This window comes from Leptidea sinapis, chromosome 31 (genome assembly GCF_905404315.1).
Source record: "Leptidea sinapis chromosome 31, ilLepSina1.1, whole genome shotgun sequence".
Taxonomy (NCBI): domain Eukaryota; kingdom Metazoa; phylum Arthropoda; class Insecta; order Lepidoptera; family Pieridae; genus Leptidea; species Leptidea sinapis.
This window is the reverse complement of record NC_066295.1, coordinates 5,069,742-5,088,789: the sequence shown is the minus strand read 5'-3', so window position 1 is coordinate 5,088,789 and position 19,048 is coordinate 5,069,742. Positions and strand designations below refer to the sequence as shown.

General features: G+C 35.4%; 1 protein-coding gene across 3 annotated transcripts in view; it reads left to right on the top strand.

Moving 5' to 3' along the window:
- The window catches only part of LOC126973999 (potassium channel subfamily K member 1), a 71,395-nt gene that overhangs the window by 42,552 nt on the left and 9,795 nt on the right, over positions 1-19,048 (top strand). For all 3 annotated transcript variants that reach the window (XM_050821352.1, XM_050821351.1, XM_050821350.1), the window contains 4 exons: positions 7,427-7,528; positions 8,410-8,513; positions 11,145-11,269; positions 17,957-18,154. In XM_050821352.1, coding sequence (XP_050677309.1) covers positions 7,427-7,528; positions 8,410-8,513; positions 11,145-11,269; positions 17,957-18,154 — 529 coding nt within the window. The remainder of the gene's footprint in view (positions 1-7,426; positions 7,529-8,409; positions 8,514-11,144; positions 11,270-17,956; positions 18,155-19,048) is intronic.

Here is a 19,048-nt window from a genome sequence, read left to right as displayed (position 1 = left end):
GGTATAATGTCAATGACCTGCTTCACCCTATTCGCGACGAATGGTTTCCATTTACATGGGTCGCCGTTGAGCCAGCCTAACACAGCTGTCGAATCAGACCAACCGTAGATTTTGATGTTGTAATCTGATAGGCATTTACAGGTGATCTTCATGACCTTGGTAAGTAGAACCGCTGCACATAACTCTAATCTAGGTAACGATACATTTTTCTTTACAGGTACGAGACGAGACTTCGAAGCTACTAATACTACAGAAGACTGGTTGCTGGTAATATTGTTGACTCTGCAGTATACAACACAAGCGTAGGCATTTTGTGATGAATCACAAAACCCATGTAATTCAATGGTGTCGTTCTTAGAAGACTGCAACCACCTTGGTATGGTAATATGGCTAATTTTCGTGATGTCAGCCTCTATGGTTTTCCATTTTGTGTTGATGTCAGCTGGTAATTCGTCGTCCCACAGAAGATTTAAGAGCCATACTTCCTGGAAGAGTAGTTTCAACTTGGTGGTAACTGGTGAAAGCCATCCAAGCGGATCAAATATCTTCGATATATTCGAGAGTAAACTTCTTTTGGTGAGTTTACTGACTGGTTCGGAATTCAATTGAAAAGTGAAATAATCTTCGTCGGGATGCCACTTAAGTCCTAATGCCTTGGTTGATTCCTGGTATTTAAAAACATATGCTTGGTCTTCGCATGGTAACTGGTTATCTGGTAGTACATCTGGTTGATTTGACGACCACTTCCTTAGATTGAATCCACCTAACTTAAGGAGATTTATGAGGTCGGAAATCAGCCTCTTTGCAGACTGGAGGTCATGATGTCCATGGAGGAGGTCATCCATGTAGAGCCTGGTAGCCAGAACTTCTGCTGCTTCTGGGTAACGGTGACCTTCATCCTTAGCCAGACGTTTCAATGTCATCATGGCTAGGAATGGTGCGGCCTTGGTGCCGTATGTGACAGTGGTAAGTTGGTATTCTTCTAATGGTTGCTTTTCAGAGTCCCTCCACACGATCTTCTGGAGCGGCTGGTCATCATCATGGACATCTATAAATCTGAACATCTTCTCTATATCGGCTGTGAAGGCTATTTGGTACTGCCTCCACTTTAATATGAGAGTAAACAAATCCTCTTGTAAATTTGGTCCAGAGTACATAAGGTCATTCAACGAAAGTCCAGTCGAAGTTTTCGCTGAGGCATTAAAAACAACTCGCGTGGCAGTCGTCGTGGAATCCGTTCTGATTACACAATGGTGAGGTAAATAGCACTGAAGTATCGGATTACTATTACATTTCTTCATATGGTTTAAATTAATATATTCATGGATAAATTGTTTGTAGTTCTGTTCGATAATTTTATTTTTACAAAATCTGCGTTCTAATTGCCGAAATTGGGCTACGGCTTTGGTTTTAGACTCACCCAATTTTTCGGTAATCTCTGGTTTTAATGGTAACCGTACAACATAACGTCCGTCTGGTTTGCGCGTAGTATGCTGTTGATAATGATGAAGGCAATGGTTATCTTCATCCGTAATATTTACAGAGTTGTCTGAGATATCTTCAATCTCCCAGAACCGCTGTATATCCTGCAAGTCGACCATGACGACGTTGCAATATGTTTGGTTTGGTTTTATGGTACCACTAAGAATCCAACCGAGCTTGGTATTTTGCGCGATTGGTAGTGATGTGCCATTACGAATTAAACCTGGTAAAATAATTAATTCGTAAACTTCAACGCTTAAAATTAAATCTATTGGTCTACTTTTATAAAACTCTGGATCTGCGAGTGGTAAATTTTGTAAATACGGCCAAGCTGGTTTTTCTAATGTTTCGTGTGGTAAATTCCCGACGACATGCTTCATCACATAGGCTTCCGTTTTAAATGTGAAATTATTATGAAGAGATGACACTGAAAGCTGTGCGACTCCCTTACTATTGTTGGCTTTTGCGCCTACTCCGACCACCACACAGTGGCGCTTAATCCTGGGTAGGCCTAAAAGTTGAGCGGCATTCTCTGTAATGAGAGATGACTCCGCGCACGGGTCTATGAGGGCTCGCATGGTATGGTGACAGCCATCCATAGACATAATATTAACTTTAGCTGTTGCTAATAATTTGGGCATGGTTTCTTGTGGGGCATTGGTAACGCATATATTGGATTTTCTAGGAGAATTTTCGATCTCGGTATTTCTAGAAGTAGATGGTGCAAAAGTGACAAGAGCATTATGCAGAAGAGTATTATGCTGCTGGTTACAAAAACGGCAAGTTTTTTCCGAAGAACATTCCTTGTCATAATGGTTAATTAAACAGTTTTTACATAATTTGTTGGATTCAATGACCTTAAGTCGATTCAGCGGTGCGGATTCTAGAAATTGTTTGCATTTAAACAATTCATGGCAACACGTTTTACAGAGTATGCATTTCCGTTGTGGCGCAATATGTACTGGTTTCGTATTGACGTGGTTTATTACAGCTGGTCTTGGTTTAAAATTTCTGTTCATAAAATTATGTAAATGGTTATTGGTATGCTTTTCAGCCCATGGTTTTTGGTATTGGTTTTGGTGTACCTGGGATGAATTTGATTTGTTGAAGTCCTGCTTACGACGAGAGCTTTCTAACGAAGTAAATTTAATTTCTAAAAATTTCAAAAAATCTAACAAAGTAGGCAATTCTTTTGGATTCTTAAGCGACACAATGTAATCATTATGGGTTTCAGTATCTAACTTTTGGCACAAAATATAGACGATCAATGGGTCCCAGTTGGAAATGTCGATGCCCATTGCTTTTATAGAGTTAAGACACTCGTTGGTGGTGTCATGTAACTTTTTGATGACCGCTGCAGATTGATGTTGAATCGTAGGCATGGTTAGTAACAATTGTATGTGAGAATTAAATATTAACCTAGTATTATGGTAACGTTGGTTTAATATGTCCCAGCATACTTCGTAGTTTTCAGAATTGATGCGTAAATGGTGAACTAATTTTTCAGCCTCGCCACGGAGCTTACTTTTCAAGAATTGCATTTTCTGCGCATTTGGTAAAGATTTATTATGGTGAATTGTTTCGGAGAATAAATCTTTAAAACATATCCAATCTTGGTAGGTTCCGCTGAAGGTGGGAATGTCCATTTGTGGGGTTGAACGTTCCCTGTAAGATGACGACCACATCTGTCTGTTCACTGCCTTCTTCATGGTGTTGTATTTCTTCTCCATCTCAGCGAATGCTGTCTCATACTCTTCGTTGTCGAGCAGCCCTTCGCTGTCGATGTCCCAGTGAAGAGAATCGATGACCGACCATCTTGATTGGATAGTTCGTAAAATATCTTCGAACTCCCAGCGGTCGGAGCAGCTTTCAAGGTCGACAGCCTCTATGGTACGGGATAGCGCCTTGAAGTTGCTCTTCTGCTTTCGCAGCATTTCTTCGACCCTACTGGAGTTGCCCTGGTTCGATAGCTTTGGTGCAGGGAAGCTAAAAGAGGGACCCTCCTGAGCGGGAGAGAAAATATCGCGCCTATCTGAGCCCTGCGATAATGGTGTAGCAGGTCTCAGTAATGGTTTGCTGGGATCGCTGGTTACGTAATTAGAAATCATATTCCTAACTTCCTGGTAAAAATCTTTCGTCCGCTGGTAATGGTTTTCCGCGAAGTAGCGATGGTTAGGGTCTTCAAACTCAGCACAAAGCCTAGTATGGTTGGTCTGGAATTCACTCCAGTACGAGTCTAAAGCGTTGAGACGTTTTTCAATATAGGCGGGTGTCTTTCGTTCTGGCCCGTCCTTCTTGAAATTAACACACTGCGTGTTAATCGCGGACATAATCTGGTTTTGGGTGGTTAATAGAGCCTCCATGGTTACGGGTCAAAAGAGAGTGGTAAAGAGTGGTGAGTGATAAAAAGGAAAGATCTTACTTGAAGACTGGTACGTGGTGACCTGGTGTGTCCTCAGCAGTCTCCCCGTTGGTAGTCGCTGGTAGTATCGCCGATCTGGTGAACTGGTTACACTCCACACACAAGCACTTTGGTCAACACTAATTTGGTTCACTACACACGCGACGAATTTTGGTTAAAATGGTTAACTGGTTAACAAAAGGCCGAAGGACCACAATGTCCTTGGAATGGTTAAAAAAATTCTGGTCACTGGTTAACAAAAGGCCGAAGGACCACAATGTCCTTGGAATGGTTAAAAAAAATTCTGGTCACTGGTTAACAAAAGGCCGAAGGACCACAATGTCCTTGGAATGGTTAAAAAAAATTCTGGTCACTGGTTAACAAAAGGCCGAAGGACCACAATGTCCTTGGAATGGTTAAAAAAAATTCTGGTCACTGGTTAACAAAAGGCCGAAGGACCACAATGTCCTTGGAATGGTTAAAAAAAATTCTGGTCACTGGTTAACAAAAGGCCGAAGGACCACAATGTCCTTGGAATGGTTAAAAAAAATTCTGGTCACTGGTTAACAAAAGGCCGAAGGACCACAATGTCCTTGGAATGGTTAAAAAAATTCTGGTCACTGGTTAACAAAAGGCCGAAGGACCACAATGTACGTTGGTTTGGTTCCGTACAGAGTAAAACACAAGTTAGGCTCAAATGGTATATTGAAACCTTAACTTATGCTATATGGTAAAATGGTAAAATGTTGGTATGGTAATGAGCCCGCGAATCGATCGGCGGCTTGTCGCGAACTGGTTACAATATTACTTAGGAAATAACGCGAGGCGACGTAAACGCTGACACGCGAAACGTGATGTACAGTCGACATGCTGTTGACCGTACAGTTGGTAAGTCCATGGGAAGGGAAATGTCCCGAATTGCTAAATAAATTTGGTCTAAGAGTACCAGTACGAATTCCACGTAAGCCTATTACTCCACTTTGTCTTCCACTTCGTCGAACTATCCTAGGTACCAATTCCCCAGTCCCTCGATTATGTAAAATTTTAAATTCTTATAGCATAGCTGATATTAATATATTTGCTGATTCCTTAGCCAAATTCCGCAAGACCATTTGCAGCATCATTGGTAATATTTAATAGTGGAAAATTGATGTAACTATGTAAAACTCATTTATAAATTTAAAAAAAAAATGTTTAATTTGTAACTTATTGTATATAATACCTAAAATTAATTTCTTCTGTGCATGCTGTGTTTATTTGTAAGTAATCACTACATTTAGTTCCTAGTTTTTAGTTCTACTTTTCTATATTTGTGTGTATTATTGTGATTGTAAATAAACGTAATAAAAAAATAAATAAATAAAATTTAAATGCAAACACGCATAGATACACAGATTTATTAGAGAGCAGTTTGTGACAATCTCACTATTTTACGCCCACATAGGGTTACAAAATAAAAGCTCATATTGAATTTCACGCAAAAACTATAATCACACTACAAATCGTATTGTCGCGTAGCAACGCTTCGACGTATATGACGAGAGTTGTCAAACGTCATATCGTGCAGCAACGTACATGACGAGAGTTGTCAAACTTCAACACATTGATAATTTCAACAGCTCCGTCAGCAATACTTTAGCTTTAGCGTAAAAGTGTTTACTTTAGACGCTGTAGACCCGGGTTCGATACACCTACCAATGTATGGAATTTTTTGGGTTTTGTAAAGTTAAAGGAAATTTCTAGTAAGTTCAGGATCAAATCGAACAGAAAAAAAGGGATGGAAAATGTGTAAGCAAGATAAAAATAGTTAAAAGAAATTTCTAGTACAATTTAAATTTAAAGATGGAATGGGAGAATCATTTTGACAATAGAACAGATCCGGGGGTATATAAGCCGTACTAAGCGTGGCCTACGGCAGATCTAGTTCTGACTCGAAAGTGTAAAGAAGAAGAAGAAAAGAAGAAGTAGTGAAAAGTGGAAGTGTTCCAAGAAGAAGAAGATAGAAGAGACTTAGTGTTCGGTGCAGTGTGACGCGTTGAACGTACCGCCGCCCATAAGAGGAACAGCGGCAGACCGGCGAAGTGCAAGTTCAGAAAAAGTGAACGCAAATAAAGACTCGTTCCTATAAGCGGAGTATTATTTCCAATCCCTGACCCACTCTGGTGTCAGTATCTATATCGTCTGACGATGATTTCCAATTGGTGGATTACGCAATAGCACTGTTTTACATGAAATCGATATATATCGCTATGTGTATATATCTTAATATATATATTTCTTGTGTGCGTGTGTATGTCACTGAACTCCTCCTAGACGGCTGGACCGATTTTGATGAAACTTTCTGTGTGTCTTCAGGTGGATTCGAGGATGGTTTAGATTCGCAATTAAACTACCTCCTAAACGGCTGGACCGATTAGATGATATTTTTGTGTGTTCCAGTGAATTTGAGATTGTTGTGTGTATTCAGGTGGATTCGAAAATGGTTTAGATTCACAATTAAACTACCTCCAAAACGACTGGAACGATTTTGATGATTTTTTTGTTTGTTTCAATGAATTTGAGATTGGTTTAGATTCTCAATTCCGTCCATATTACATAAATTTCCTGCTCATGTGTATGTTAGTGAACTCCTCCTAACGGCTGGACCGATTTTTCAAATTTAAGACGTATGTACAGGACAACGTCTGTCGGGTCCACTAGTATATATATATAACGTTGCTTGCGTGTAGAGTATTATTATTACTTTGGTGTGTGGCCTGTCTTATAGAACGAATTCGAAAAATGAAGTATCAATACGTCAAACTTACATATATGCACAGAGCAGACAAAGATACATTTTTTGTGTCTTCTCTTTGGTTGCACTGTTGCCGAACCGTGCATTTTGACATGATTTTCACTTAACAGAAGAGAGAAGGCAATATTTGGTTTAATTGTCAACAATTTTTTTGATCTATTTTCATATTACACCAACCATACCCAGTATAACGGTGGAATATAGTATAACACATATTTATTTGTAAGGCCGTTTAACTATTTATATGATGATGTCATAAATTCATATCATATAAATGATTGATTTAGTTATTGTTGTGTATTTTTATTATTTACCTTATATTTGGTATTTGCCCTAAGATGTTTTGGTATTATGCACGGTACATTCAAATAATTTCAAAAGTGCTAATTTTACGTTTAATATTTGAATTTGACAAACATCGTACTGCAAAAATACACGTTTGAACTGAGAACCGCTGTCTATGTGATGTGGCAGTTTTACTTATATAGTAACTCGCTAGAGAGGTAAAACCACTTCGCCATCTGATTCAATTTTAAATCGTCTCTGATTCGTGCTGATATTTCTGTGTTAAAATTAAAAGTAAAAAACAGTAAGGGAAAATTATATATATTAAACATTGTTCTATTAAAATGTTTTCAAGCCTGACTGTTCTTTAACGATTACTTTATTAAATAAGAACTCTTTTGAAATTTTAATTTCTAGTTCAGATCGTTGCATAAAATGATATTGTTAAATGTCTTGTGTTTTAGGTTATGGGCATCTCAGTCCCCGGACGGCTTGGGGTAAGATAGTGACCGTGTTTTACGCACTGCTAGGAATGCCCCTCTTTCTCTTATACCTCAGTAATGTAGGTAAGTTTATCTGTTATTGTAATCAATCATAAATTTATAATTACAATTTATTTCAGAACGAGGCTCGTAGGTATCTGTATAGTACTTGTCATGTAGGTATCGTTTGAGACCATGAGAAGCATAGTAACCTAACTTTGACTATATGTAATGTATATGTATGTTATATCATGTTTTTGATTTACAACAGTTAAAACTAATTGAGAACCAGGGTTGGAATAATTACAATTTCCTAAGCCACTCACAAATTTTAGCTGTTATAAATAATATAAATTAAAAAATTACTAAAAAGAAAAGAAATAGACGTAAGAACATTTTAAACAAGGAAAATTAATTTTATAGAAAAATAACACAATCCTTTCTATCCTTGCTATTATATATATGTGTAAACATATTATAATATACTCGGTGTATGATATTATTATTATGTATTTAATTTAAAAGAGCCTTTTAGTGACAATCTAAAAGCGCACAATTAATGCTTTTTGTATATCTTACAATGATGTTTCGCGGAGCTTTATAAAGTATTGGTAATCTTTATATTATCTTAAGCCTTTATATTATAACAATTTATATTTTATTTGTGTTTTTCACTTTCTTCCTTTAGTTTTTTTTTTGTTTTAATGTCAGCTGTCATAAATGTAATATCCATACTTCCTCTTGTATTTTCTATTCGGTGATATCACCAGAACCTAATGTAATAACAATAATCACTTAATATTGTGAAGTGATTTTAATAGTATTTTATATCTAAGAATAATTTATGCCGGTCATATTTATTAAATATATTATTATACTAATAAATATTATAGCTGTTATAATAAACGGGATTTATATTTCAATGGAAATATCATTCCCAAAATGACATCGATCATGTGTTCCAGGTGAGCTGTTGGCAAGTTGGTTCAAGTGTTTGTACGCGTTAGTCTGTCTGTGTCGTGGCTGTCCTGGGTTCACTCGTCGAAGAATAGTTCAATATAGAACACAGGTAACAGAATAAAAATCATTAAAAAGAATTATTTATTATTATTATTTTATTTACAACACTACCTTCATCAATATTCATCCATAATTATAAAAAATATTCAAAAACTGATTCTGTGGCTTATGATTTCTTAAGAACCGAATATTTTTATTATAACAAAGAATTTTAGCACTATAAAGATTACTGGCAAATTTTTCATTGTCAATGCGTCTACGAGGCAGAATTTTGGTTCACTTGAGTTTCGACCGCACTTTGTTGTGTTCATTGAAGAACTGTCTAAATAACAGCATACCCGAACTTAAAATGGATGGACTATCGTATTTCGGGTAAATGCCCCTTTAAATACAATATTTAATAATTTTGCTAAATAAATACATTTCCATTGTTAAAACAAAATGTTGTTTGAATGAATGTTTTAATGTTATCTTTATAAGTTAATATACTTGTATACAACACCGCTCAGACATTTTTTGACAATCTTTTAATAGGCGATTGGAAGTCTAGTGGTTTATAGTACGTCAATGTCTTTTTGCATTGATCCTTCAGAACACGTCCCTCAATATCCGGAGCGTCGCAGGCAGACGTAGCAACATAAAGTACTGATGACGACCCGCTCCTCCGTCGCATGTCTCCGGCCCGTGTATGCATGCCTGATTAAGCATATGCAACGGTAGTTAAAACTTAGAAATAATACTCAAATTAGTTCAAAAAATGAAGTCCAGTTTCACGATTGTTCACAATGTAAACAACCATATTTGTTGAAAATGGCCATTGTTGACACGTTCTAGTGAACAGACCTTCAACCACCTGGAGACTCAAATATATCATAATATATAAAGCACAAAGACGGAGTTGGTATTCCGCAGCCCAGATATACATATATATAGTAACTAATTAGCACTAATTATAACATTTTATATAACCCTCTTATTTAGATTTCTATGGGATTAACAGTTGCTTTCTTTTTGGTATGCACCTCTAGCTAACACCTACAAAGAACTTACTTATTAGCTAGCATTAAGTGTGTCTATTACGAAGCTAATCCTACGACACCTCACCTCGTTTATCATCGTTATCCCTGGCAGTAATAGGGTATAAGTCAGCTCTAATGACCTCTTTGTACTATCTATCATCCTTAATACTGACTGTCAATGAATCTTACGGAAGCTACGCTTAATGTAGCGCGCCATAGAATATGTCTTTTTACCACAGACGAACAAGGCGTGCAAGAGAGATAAACATCTCTTACCTCCGTAAGAGCGAGATAGAAAAGGAAAGCAAAATCTATTGTGACTGTAACCGATTTCGATTGACAAGTCGTAATGAGACAACCACGCCTGGAATAATCTCCTAAGTATTTTGAATACTAAGCCACTATCCACCGCACACATTGACAAATCAAAATTGATCACTCATTATACTAGCCTATAGACGAGCTGACCAGCTGACACTATGATTGTAACGCTCAGATCTATAGTATACTTAGACTTTGCTCAGACTTTACTTATGTAAAACTTTGCTCAGTTGAAGCTTAGCGCAACCTTTGATTTGGTATTTATAGTCATCTTACAACTGAGATTATGATGAGCTTAAGATAAGACAGACCAATAGAAAGGTCAAGCGCACTTCATTATACACAGAACAATGTTAATTATTATTAAACAACCGTATACATTAGAAAGTATACCAAATGATAGAAGTATATATTATAATAGAAGGATACACCCCAAACTCATTTGAATATTGATTTCATTGAAATAAGTGGAGATCTATGAATGATTTATGTGATACGCGGTCTTGTTTACTTATTTAGTATGACAATCGGAACGCATTTTTAATGAGTGATAGCTATGAGTGACAGCGAAATTGTACAAATCCAATGACAGGTAACAAGGACCTAGCTACACCGATGACTGTATTATTAATTATTCGGGAATTATAACACGTCAAACAACATGTTGTGATGTCGCAAGGAAATGTTGTTCTCCTTTTTGTTCGGCTTATTGTGTGAGTTTTTCTTCAGTCGTCGTTATGGTGGACTTAAGCTAAGCTTGCACTCAACGACTTCTCTTCTGAGAAAAAGCTGGAAGAAACTCATTGAGTAAATTTTTTTTTGTGATTACGAATATGTAATAACACAGATACTCAATATAGATAATGTAATGAATGACGAAGAAGGCTTCTCATTAATAAAGTGTTTTGTATTGTAACAGGTATTATTATATATAACTCACTTAACTTAATATAATAACATTTTCAAGTCTATTATTTGTCAAAATTATGGATATCGTTCGGAGGAGTATTGTTAAAACGTATACAGTTAACAAATGAATTAATTATTTTGTAAAGCCTAGTTTTGAGCACTTCGATTTTTTCCTTATTTCTTAAATTAAAATTGTGATTGGAGATATTTTTTGAATGAACAATTTAATCTTTTAAAAATAATTTTATTTAAATGTTTGTAGATGAGTGTAAGTCAAAAAAATTATCGTCTACTTCTTAAGGCGTATTTTTTACATATTATAATTTAATTACTTATAGTTTATATTTCCATGGTCCTGTGAGTTGTGGGGAACACAGGTAATATTTATTTTTCGGTTAATTTAGATGATTGACCCGTTTCCATTATTTCAGATAGAATCAAGTGATCCAGAAAGTATAGAACAGCCACGCTTCCCTGATTCATATGGAGCAGATGTATCTCCGCCTATGTTGACATCTTCATTTAACTATTTAGCAAACAGAAGACATAATTTAAGGTATGAACCATTTTAATAATAGGCAATGTCTCTAATTTCTGAAGATGAATTTTGTGGGAGCGCTTTAGCTTCTATAATAACTTTTTATAAAATTAATCGGTTAATATTGAGTTATATTTGCCGTTACTGAAGATAAATACACAAATGGTCAACAGTTCACTGACTGCGATACAACTTATATAACATACACATGGAGTATATCACGTGCGTGTATCATTAAACTATCACCCCGTCTGTACAAATTGAAAAACAACAATATTGTCATGAATATCTTAATATTGGTGCAGCAGGTGGTCTTCTGCCACACTGTCACAGACAAACACTGCTCGTACAATAAGTTCCTCTGGTTCTTTATCTTTAATACTGGCTGCTGCCTTTTTTGGGATTCAGTCATTGACTGACTACAGCTGTTTGATTCGTCGGGAACTTGGACGTAGAAAGAGGCTCGAGTTCGCCTTTACCCCTCTAGCCACTTTCTGAGTCTAATAGTCTCAGTAAGCAATATGGAGTTGCCAGTTAGTAGTATGTCCCAAGATCATATTGTTTTGTAATAATAACAGCAGACAATCAAAAAAATTGGCAGTTAGTTACAGAGACTGTGAAAAGAAGTGTAGTGTTTAAGTGAAAACTTAGAACTTTTAATATTAAAATTAGAAATATCATAATGTTTAAAAATAATAAAATTATTAATTTTTCAATAACATATAATATATAAATAAATAAACACTATTTTAACAATGCACATTACTGTATACACATTGAACTTTTCACTACATCCATTCAATATCACTTATAAGATATACACACGACACAATACGTCAGCTGTATTTATTTATTTATTTAGTTTAGGTACAAAAACGATTACAAAGTAAAACATGTGTAATATAAAATAAAAATAAAGATCTTATCACTATAAAATTCTTAATCTAACTATTGTACACAGCGTTATATTATTTACAATCACATTGAAAATATGTAAGTACAACTAATATTTGAGTTCTATGGTACAGTGCTTCTTAATTGTTATTTTAAAATTATATAAACTTTGAATAAATATGTCAATTTCACAATTTTTAATACTATTTAACTCGTTATATAATTGGCACATACGATGAAGTGGATTATTATATGCGACATTGTTGTAACAGTGCGGTATTGCAACAATTGTAGGCATACGAGTGGCTTGCTTGCGAGTAATAAAGTGAACATCTGTTAATAAATCATTGCTAAAAGTCCCATGCACAATCCTATGTAGGATAGCCATGTCAGCAATTTCTCGCCTGCATTTAAGAGTTTGAAATTTAAAATATACCAAGCGGTCCTCATACTCAGGTATGGCTCGTCTCAATCCCATTCTTATACATAATTTTCTAATGAATCGCTTTTGAACTGTTTCTATACTATCTTTGTCAGCTTTGTAAATGGGTGCCCAGACTGAGGAACAGTACTCAAGTTGCTGTCTTACTAGTGAGGCGTAAAGTATCTTTAGCGAATCTATGTGCTTGAATGGTTTTGATGTGCGCATCATAAATCCTAGCATCCTACTTGCTTTTTTCACTATGGTTTCATAATGATGTTTAAAACTTAATGATGAATCGAACCACACACCTAAATCACGTAGAACACCAACCCTGACTAAATTGGTACCATCTATGGAATAGTTAAAATTTATTGTATTCCTTTTTTTTGTGAAGCTAATAAATTGTCATTTTTTTATATTTACTGACATGTCGTTAGTTTTACACCATTCATTTAAAGTATTAACGTTATGCTGAAGTAAATAGCAATCTTCAATTCTTGATACCTGGGTGTATAATATCATCAGCATAAGCTAAGCATTTACATGTCATTTTATCAAGAAGGTCATTGATGAAGATCAAAAATAGCAGGGGTCCTAAATTTGAGCCCTGAGGGACCCCGGAAATGGGTTCAAAAGGAATAGATTCAAAACCATACAATGCAACTATCTGGGAACGATTCATGAGATAACTATGTAACCAACGATGAAGATTACCATTAAAACCTAAGTGTTCTAGCTTGTTTAAGAGAATAAAATGATTGACCCGAGCAAAAGCTTTAGAAAAATCAATATACACTGAATCCACTTGGGATTTACTATTAAAAGATTGACATAAGTAATTTGAATATGTTAACAGATTGGATGCAGTAGACTTACCACTGACAAAGCCATGTTGAACCGGATTGAGTCTATGATTGAAATGATTATAGAGTGAATTATAAACTATACTCTCAAATATTTTGGCAAAACAGTTTAATATACTAATAGGCCGGTAGTTGCGTCAGTTTTGTCACCTGCTTTATGTATGGGAGTGATTTTAGCAATTTTCCATAGCTCAGGAAAAACCCCTTCACTTAGTGATTTGTTTATAATAATTGTCAAAGGTACTTTCAGAGACGACGCACACATCTTAATAAATATTGGTGGTATCATATCTGGTCCACTACCTTTGTTAATGTCGATTTTGTTGATGTGCTTATATACTTCATTTTCAGAAAATTTAATTGAACATGTTGAGTAACTGGAACTTGGAAAATCTGGATTATACGCTGTAGTTGAGTTATTAGATTTGTAAACAGATGAGAAGTATTCAGCAAAAAGATTCGATATATCATTTCCAGAGCTAGCAGTTTTATTCAAATATCTAATTGACTTAGGCAGATCATTGGTAATACGCTTAGATTTGGTATATCGCCAAAATGCTTTCACATTATTTTTAAGACTGCACTCTATATTACATATATAAGACCGGAAACATTGGTTCATCAATAATGTCCTTAGCAGAGCATACTGATCATAGTCGCGAGGGTTGTTGTAGGCTTTAAATCGATGATGATATTTACTTTGCTCTTTTAATGTCTTAATTAGTGGTTTGGAAAACCATGTAGGATGTCGAGTACTTTTACGTGATCCAGAAGGCGTATTCTTATTAATTATATCCCAGAGATTGTTATAGAAAAAATCTGCGAAATCATTGCATTGTAATGAATCAGCACTGAACCAATCAATGTCACCTATTTCTGTGATACATTTCGCGTAGTCAGTTTTTCTAAAATTTAACATAGGAAATAGTGTGTTCTCTCTAAAGTGCTTGGATTAATCTATAGTAAAATCAATTGGTGGATGAAATTTATCTTCTGGTCTGCTTATAGGAACAGTGCGAGACACATTAATTACATTCAGATCTGTAAGTATTAATTCAAGAACATTATTACAGCAATTTGTAATTTTATTATATTGCATTTAGTTTTGTTCATAAAATCATTGAGGAAATGTAACCTATCGTTGTTCTTGAGAGCAATGTTCGTATGATAGCTTTGCCATATAGTATCGGGTATATTGAAATCACCCATGATGATAGTTTTAATAGTAGGTGATGATGAAACTATTTGATTACATTTGTTTAAGAATTGTTTAAATACAGCAATTGGAATATATGCAGGTATGTAAACCTCGCAAAGATTAATAATAAAACTATTTATACGGAGACGCACCCACAGATCTTCAAGATCAGTTTCGTTAACGTTTAAAAGTTCGTAGTTTATATGTTTTGATAAAGCAATTAGCACTCCACCTCCATGATCTTTGTTATGCTTTTTCAAGAAATTGGAATCCCTCTCATGCCTTATTACTCGATATCTAGCATCAAAAATTTCTGAATAAAATACAGCATCAGTTAGCCATGTCTCACATAAACATATTACATCAAAGTCAGTACATAATATAGTGTTAAAAATATCTACACATTTAGTATTCATACCTCTAATATTTTGCAAATAGACTTTCAGACCCATAGTTGGTCGTAAGATGAACTAAAAGAACCTTGACATAAAAAATAAACTTATATTCATAAACTATTTTATCTAAAGATTGGGAAGATTTAATGAGGATATAGCGGGAATTTTCTTACATAGATGTGACCATCGCGAATCCACACAAACTTATATTTACTCTCCTTTGCCTTCAGCCGAGCAGCAGCGTGGAGAGACTTGTTCGCAGGTGACAGATGTTCAGCAACATATACAGGCGATCTATCTCCACCAATGCCCACGACGTTCGTGTTGAGTTTATTAGAGGGATTAGATTTATTATACCGAGACACGGCAGAGAGAAATTCATCACGGCGCCTAGGGCTCGTCAATTTAGCGACGATTGTTCGCGGTTTCTTGTTGTCTTTATTAATTTTGGCAACTCTGGTAACTTTCATAACATCGTAATCTTCAAGCTTTAATGATACAGTGGTTGCAATCTGCTTTATTATGCTTATCAAATTCTCGGATTTGGACTCATTAACACCGTGTATCTCAATATTACATTCCCTCAACTGCTGTTCTAAAAATCTTACTGTCTCATTTAGTCTACTGATTTCCGCAATATTTTTATTAATAAGCTCATCATGACGTTGACTGTCAAGCACTAACTTCTCCACTTTGATGCTGAAATCATCATACTTTTCACTCAGAAATGTAACAGAGCTTTGAAGTTCTTTCAGCCGCCCTTCCAAAGGCGATATTACTGTCGTCATTTCAGCTAAAATCATCTGTGGTAGTTCCTTCTTCATAACTTGGACTATCTCATTTCAAGTGTGGTCAATTGAGCATCGGAAATAAATTGTGATAATACGACGGCTTCATTATTAGTTTCACTAATAAACGACAGACTGCCACTATCTTGCGCTATCTTAATGGGTGTACTTGAATTATCACCACCGCGCTTGGCTTTAGCAGAGCAATCTGGGCATAACCATCCCTCTGCAATTCTCGACTGTGGCAAAGTTTTGTTACTATTATAGTTCACGCAGGTTTGATGGAAGCAGTTTTTACACTTGAGGCATTTTACGCACGGTTTAGTACGTCTTATTTCATCATTACACCCTGCACAGATCATAGACATTTTTTGCAAATAATGTAAATATTAAAAAACAATAAGAGAAAAAAAAAACAGTAATAACGCTATATTAAATATTACTGTAGATTTGAACCTGGGGTGCCGCAGTATTAGTCTGCTTAAAGACCACAGAGCTATGCGTTATCTAGGATTTGGTATGAAATATACAATGTAAATTTATCGGTGTCTTGATTAGAGCTAAAACGTCATAAACACGATTGTTAGTTTATCCAGTTTGAAAGTACCCTCCACTTATACAGATTCACTTTATATGTATTTGCGCACAAATCCACGACACTTGATAGTTAGTTAATTATTGAACATCGCAAATGATAGTCCCGCGAAGTTATAATAGTGAAACTCGTTTGATTATAGTCACTTCTTTTATTAAATGTGGCACTTGTTAATCCATACAACACTACGCTAAGTTAGAAAAAAAGGTGTTCGGACTTAAGCAGTTTTAGTGCAAGTTTTATTTAAAATATTTGTGGGATAACACTATAAGTTGGAGATTGGATAACGTTCTATCTTTAGAAACTAAGGTAACACATATTTAGCAACAATTATAATTTTAAACTTTATATCTTACTAAGATCAATGTTCAATGTATGAATGATACGTCACATATATGTATAGCTACAGATATACTGCTATAAGCATTTCGGTGACGCGAACTCACGAGATTTCACCCATCCAAAAAGTTTCTAAGGTATTATAATAATATACATATTTATATTTTATTATTTATTTATCGCGTGCACCAGTCGGTCGTCAAAAGCGTGTGGGTGACGCCATAGACCCTTATGATTTTCCGCTTCCAAATAGACGCCAACGCTATTTCGCTAAATTTACGTCGCCATTTTTTTCGACCGCGAGGTTGGCGACAACGCGGCTAAAGAAGTTTTCACTTAAGAAATGCATCTTATCACGTTTAAATTTCAACCTATAATTGTATCTATTTTTTTGTAAAATGAATAAAATTTTGTATATACGAAATGCAGTGGGGCGCTACTAAGGCGAATTTAAATAAACACACGGTTAGACTGTAGAGCTACATAGCCTTACTTTTAACAATAAATTCAAAATAATAATACACGATTCACATAAATAAATCATTTTTCTATAATATAATTTCGGAACGCCCGTTTAGTAACCTAGTAGTCACACACTAGCGTAATACCCTAAACACATGACCAGATTTGGTACAGTTTATTCTTGGGTTAATTTATCCAAGGTCGTGAATGAATTAATCCCATAGTTACTTGGGGTTATAAAGCTTACTGTATTAATGGCCAGTGTCCGTGTCAACGTTTTTTGTTGCACTGATGTCTCTTTTACAACCATGCACTGATGTCTCTTTTACAACCATACACTGAAGTCAAAGTCAAATAAACTTTATTTAACTAGGCTTTAACTAATCGCTTTTGAATTGTCACTATAAAACTTTCTTTTAAATGACTGAATCTACACTAATATGGTCGGAAAAAGTAGAGCTCGTGAGGAGAACACAGAAGAAACTCAACCAAGTTTGTAAGGTGCTGCACCCAATATATGAATCATATTTAAGTAATTTCAGATATTTCATAAGACGTAATATGAAGTAAACTGTAAAAAAAATTATAGTTTATTGGATTGTTTAAAGTTGGAATTCATTGTTTGTGTTCGGATTAAGGATGCTTCGTGACCATGATGGTCGTGATTACTGTCATAGATCACATAGTAATAGGCCTTCTGGCCTAGACCTAAGAGTAATATAAATATTTTGATAAATGTTATTTCAGACAAAGTACGCGAGCTGATTATATACGCAGTATTTCCCTGCCCCAGTCTACAGGATACCCTAGCGAGGTGATACACCAGGGTTGGTCTGAACCTGCCGCCTACGAAACAGACGACAGTATGTCCAGTTTTAGTTACGTGACCTTCGATGCACAAACAGTAACAGTACCTATTAGCGTTTGTATCGCTTTTATGGTTGGGTGAGTACATGTAGTATAATTCCCCAGTTTAACATGTCCATAATCAATTAACCTAAAAAATACAAACGACCTATGGGGCCATTCGACTAAAATTGTAGAATACATACTTGACATTACAGCACCTGAATTAGCAATAATATTTAACGAATGCATAGATGAGGATGTGTTCCCTGACCCCATGAAATACAGCAAAGTAATACCTTTGCTAAAATTGGGCAGTTCTTTTGACCCTGCTAATTTCAGGCCTATTTCAGTGCTGCCTGTTTTTAGTAAAATTTTTAAAAAACTTTTGCTACAGCAGCTACAAATGCATTTTTGTAAATTATTGAACAAAAATCAAATTGGTTTCACTTATAAAAATTGATGCGGGTACTAGACTCATTGAACACATCTTTGACACCTGGGAAGAGTAACAGGATGCATTGGGTATTTGTGATTTGTCCAAAACATTTGACTGCGTCCACCATGAAACTTTACTCCTAAAAAAATTTATTGAATTAGGCGTTCTTTGCGGAAATCCATAATTATACAAATTAATTAAATTTTCTTTAGTGTTAATTCCGCCAATATTTGTTTTTAAAACAATTCGACACGTGTTTCGCCTCTACACGAGGCATCCTCAGGACGTCTTGTCTCGCCAAAATCTGGCACGAGACTGAGTCTCAGTCTCGTGCCAGATTTTGGCCAAATAATTTGTTTACTCCTAAAACTAAAGCATTATGTAGTTAAAACTAGAGCCCTAAATCTGTTAAAATCATATTTAAGCGAAAGAGTTCATATAGTTTTTTCTGTTAAACCTGTAGGAATAGGTGTTCCCCAGGGTTCCATTCTCGGACCTTTCTTGTTTCTAATACATATTCACGATCTACCGTTTGTGGTAGATGATAGCCATGA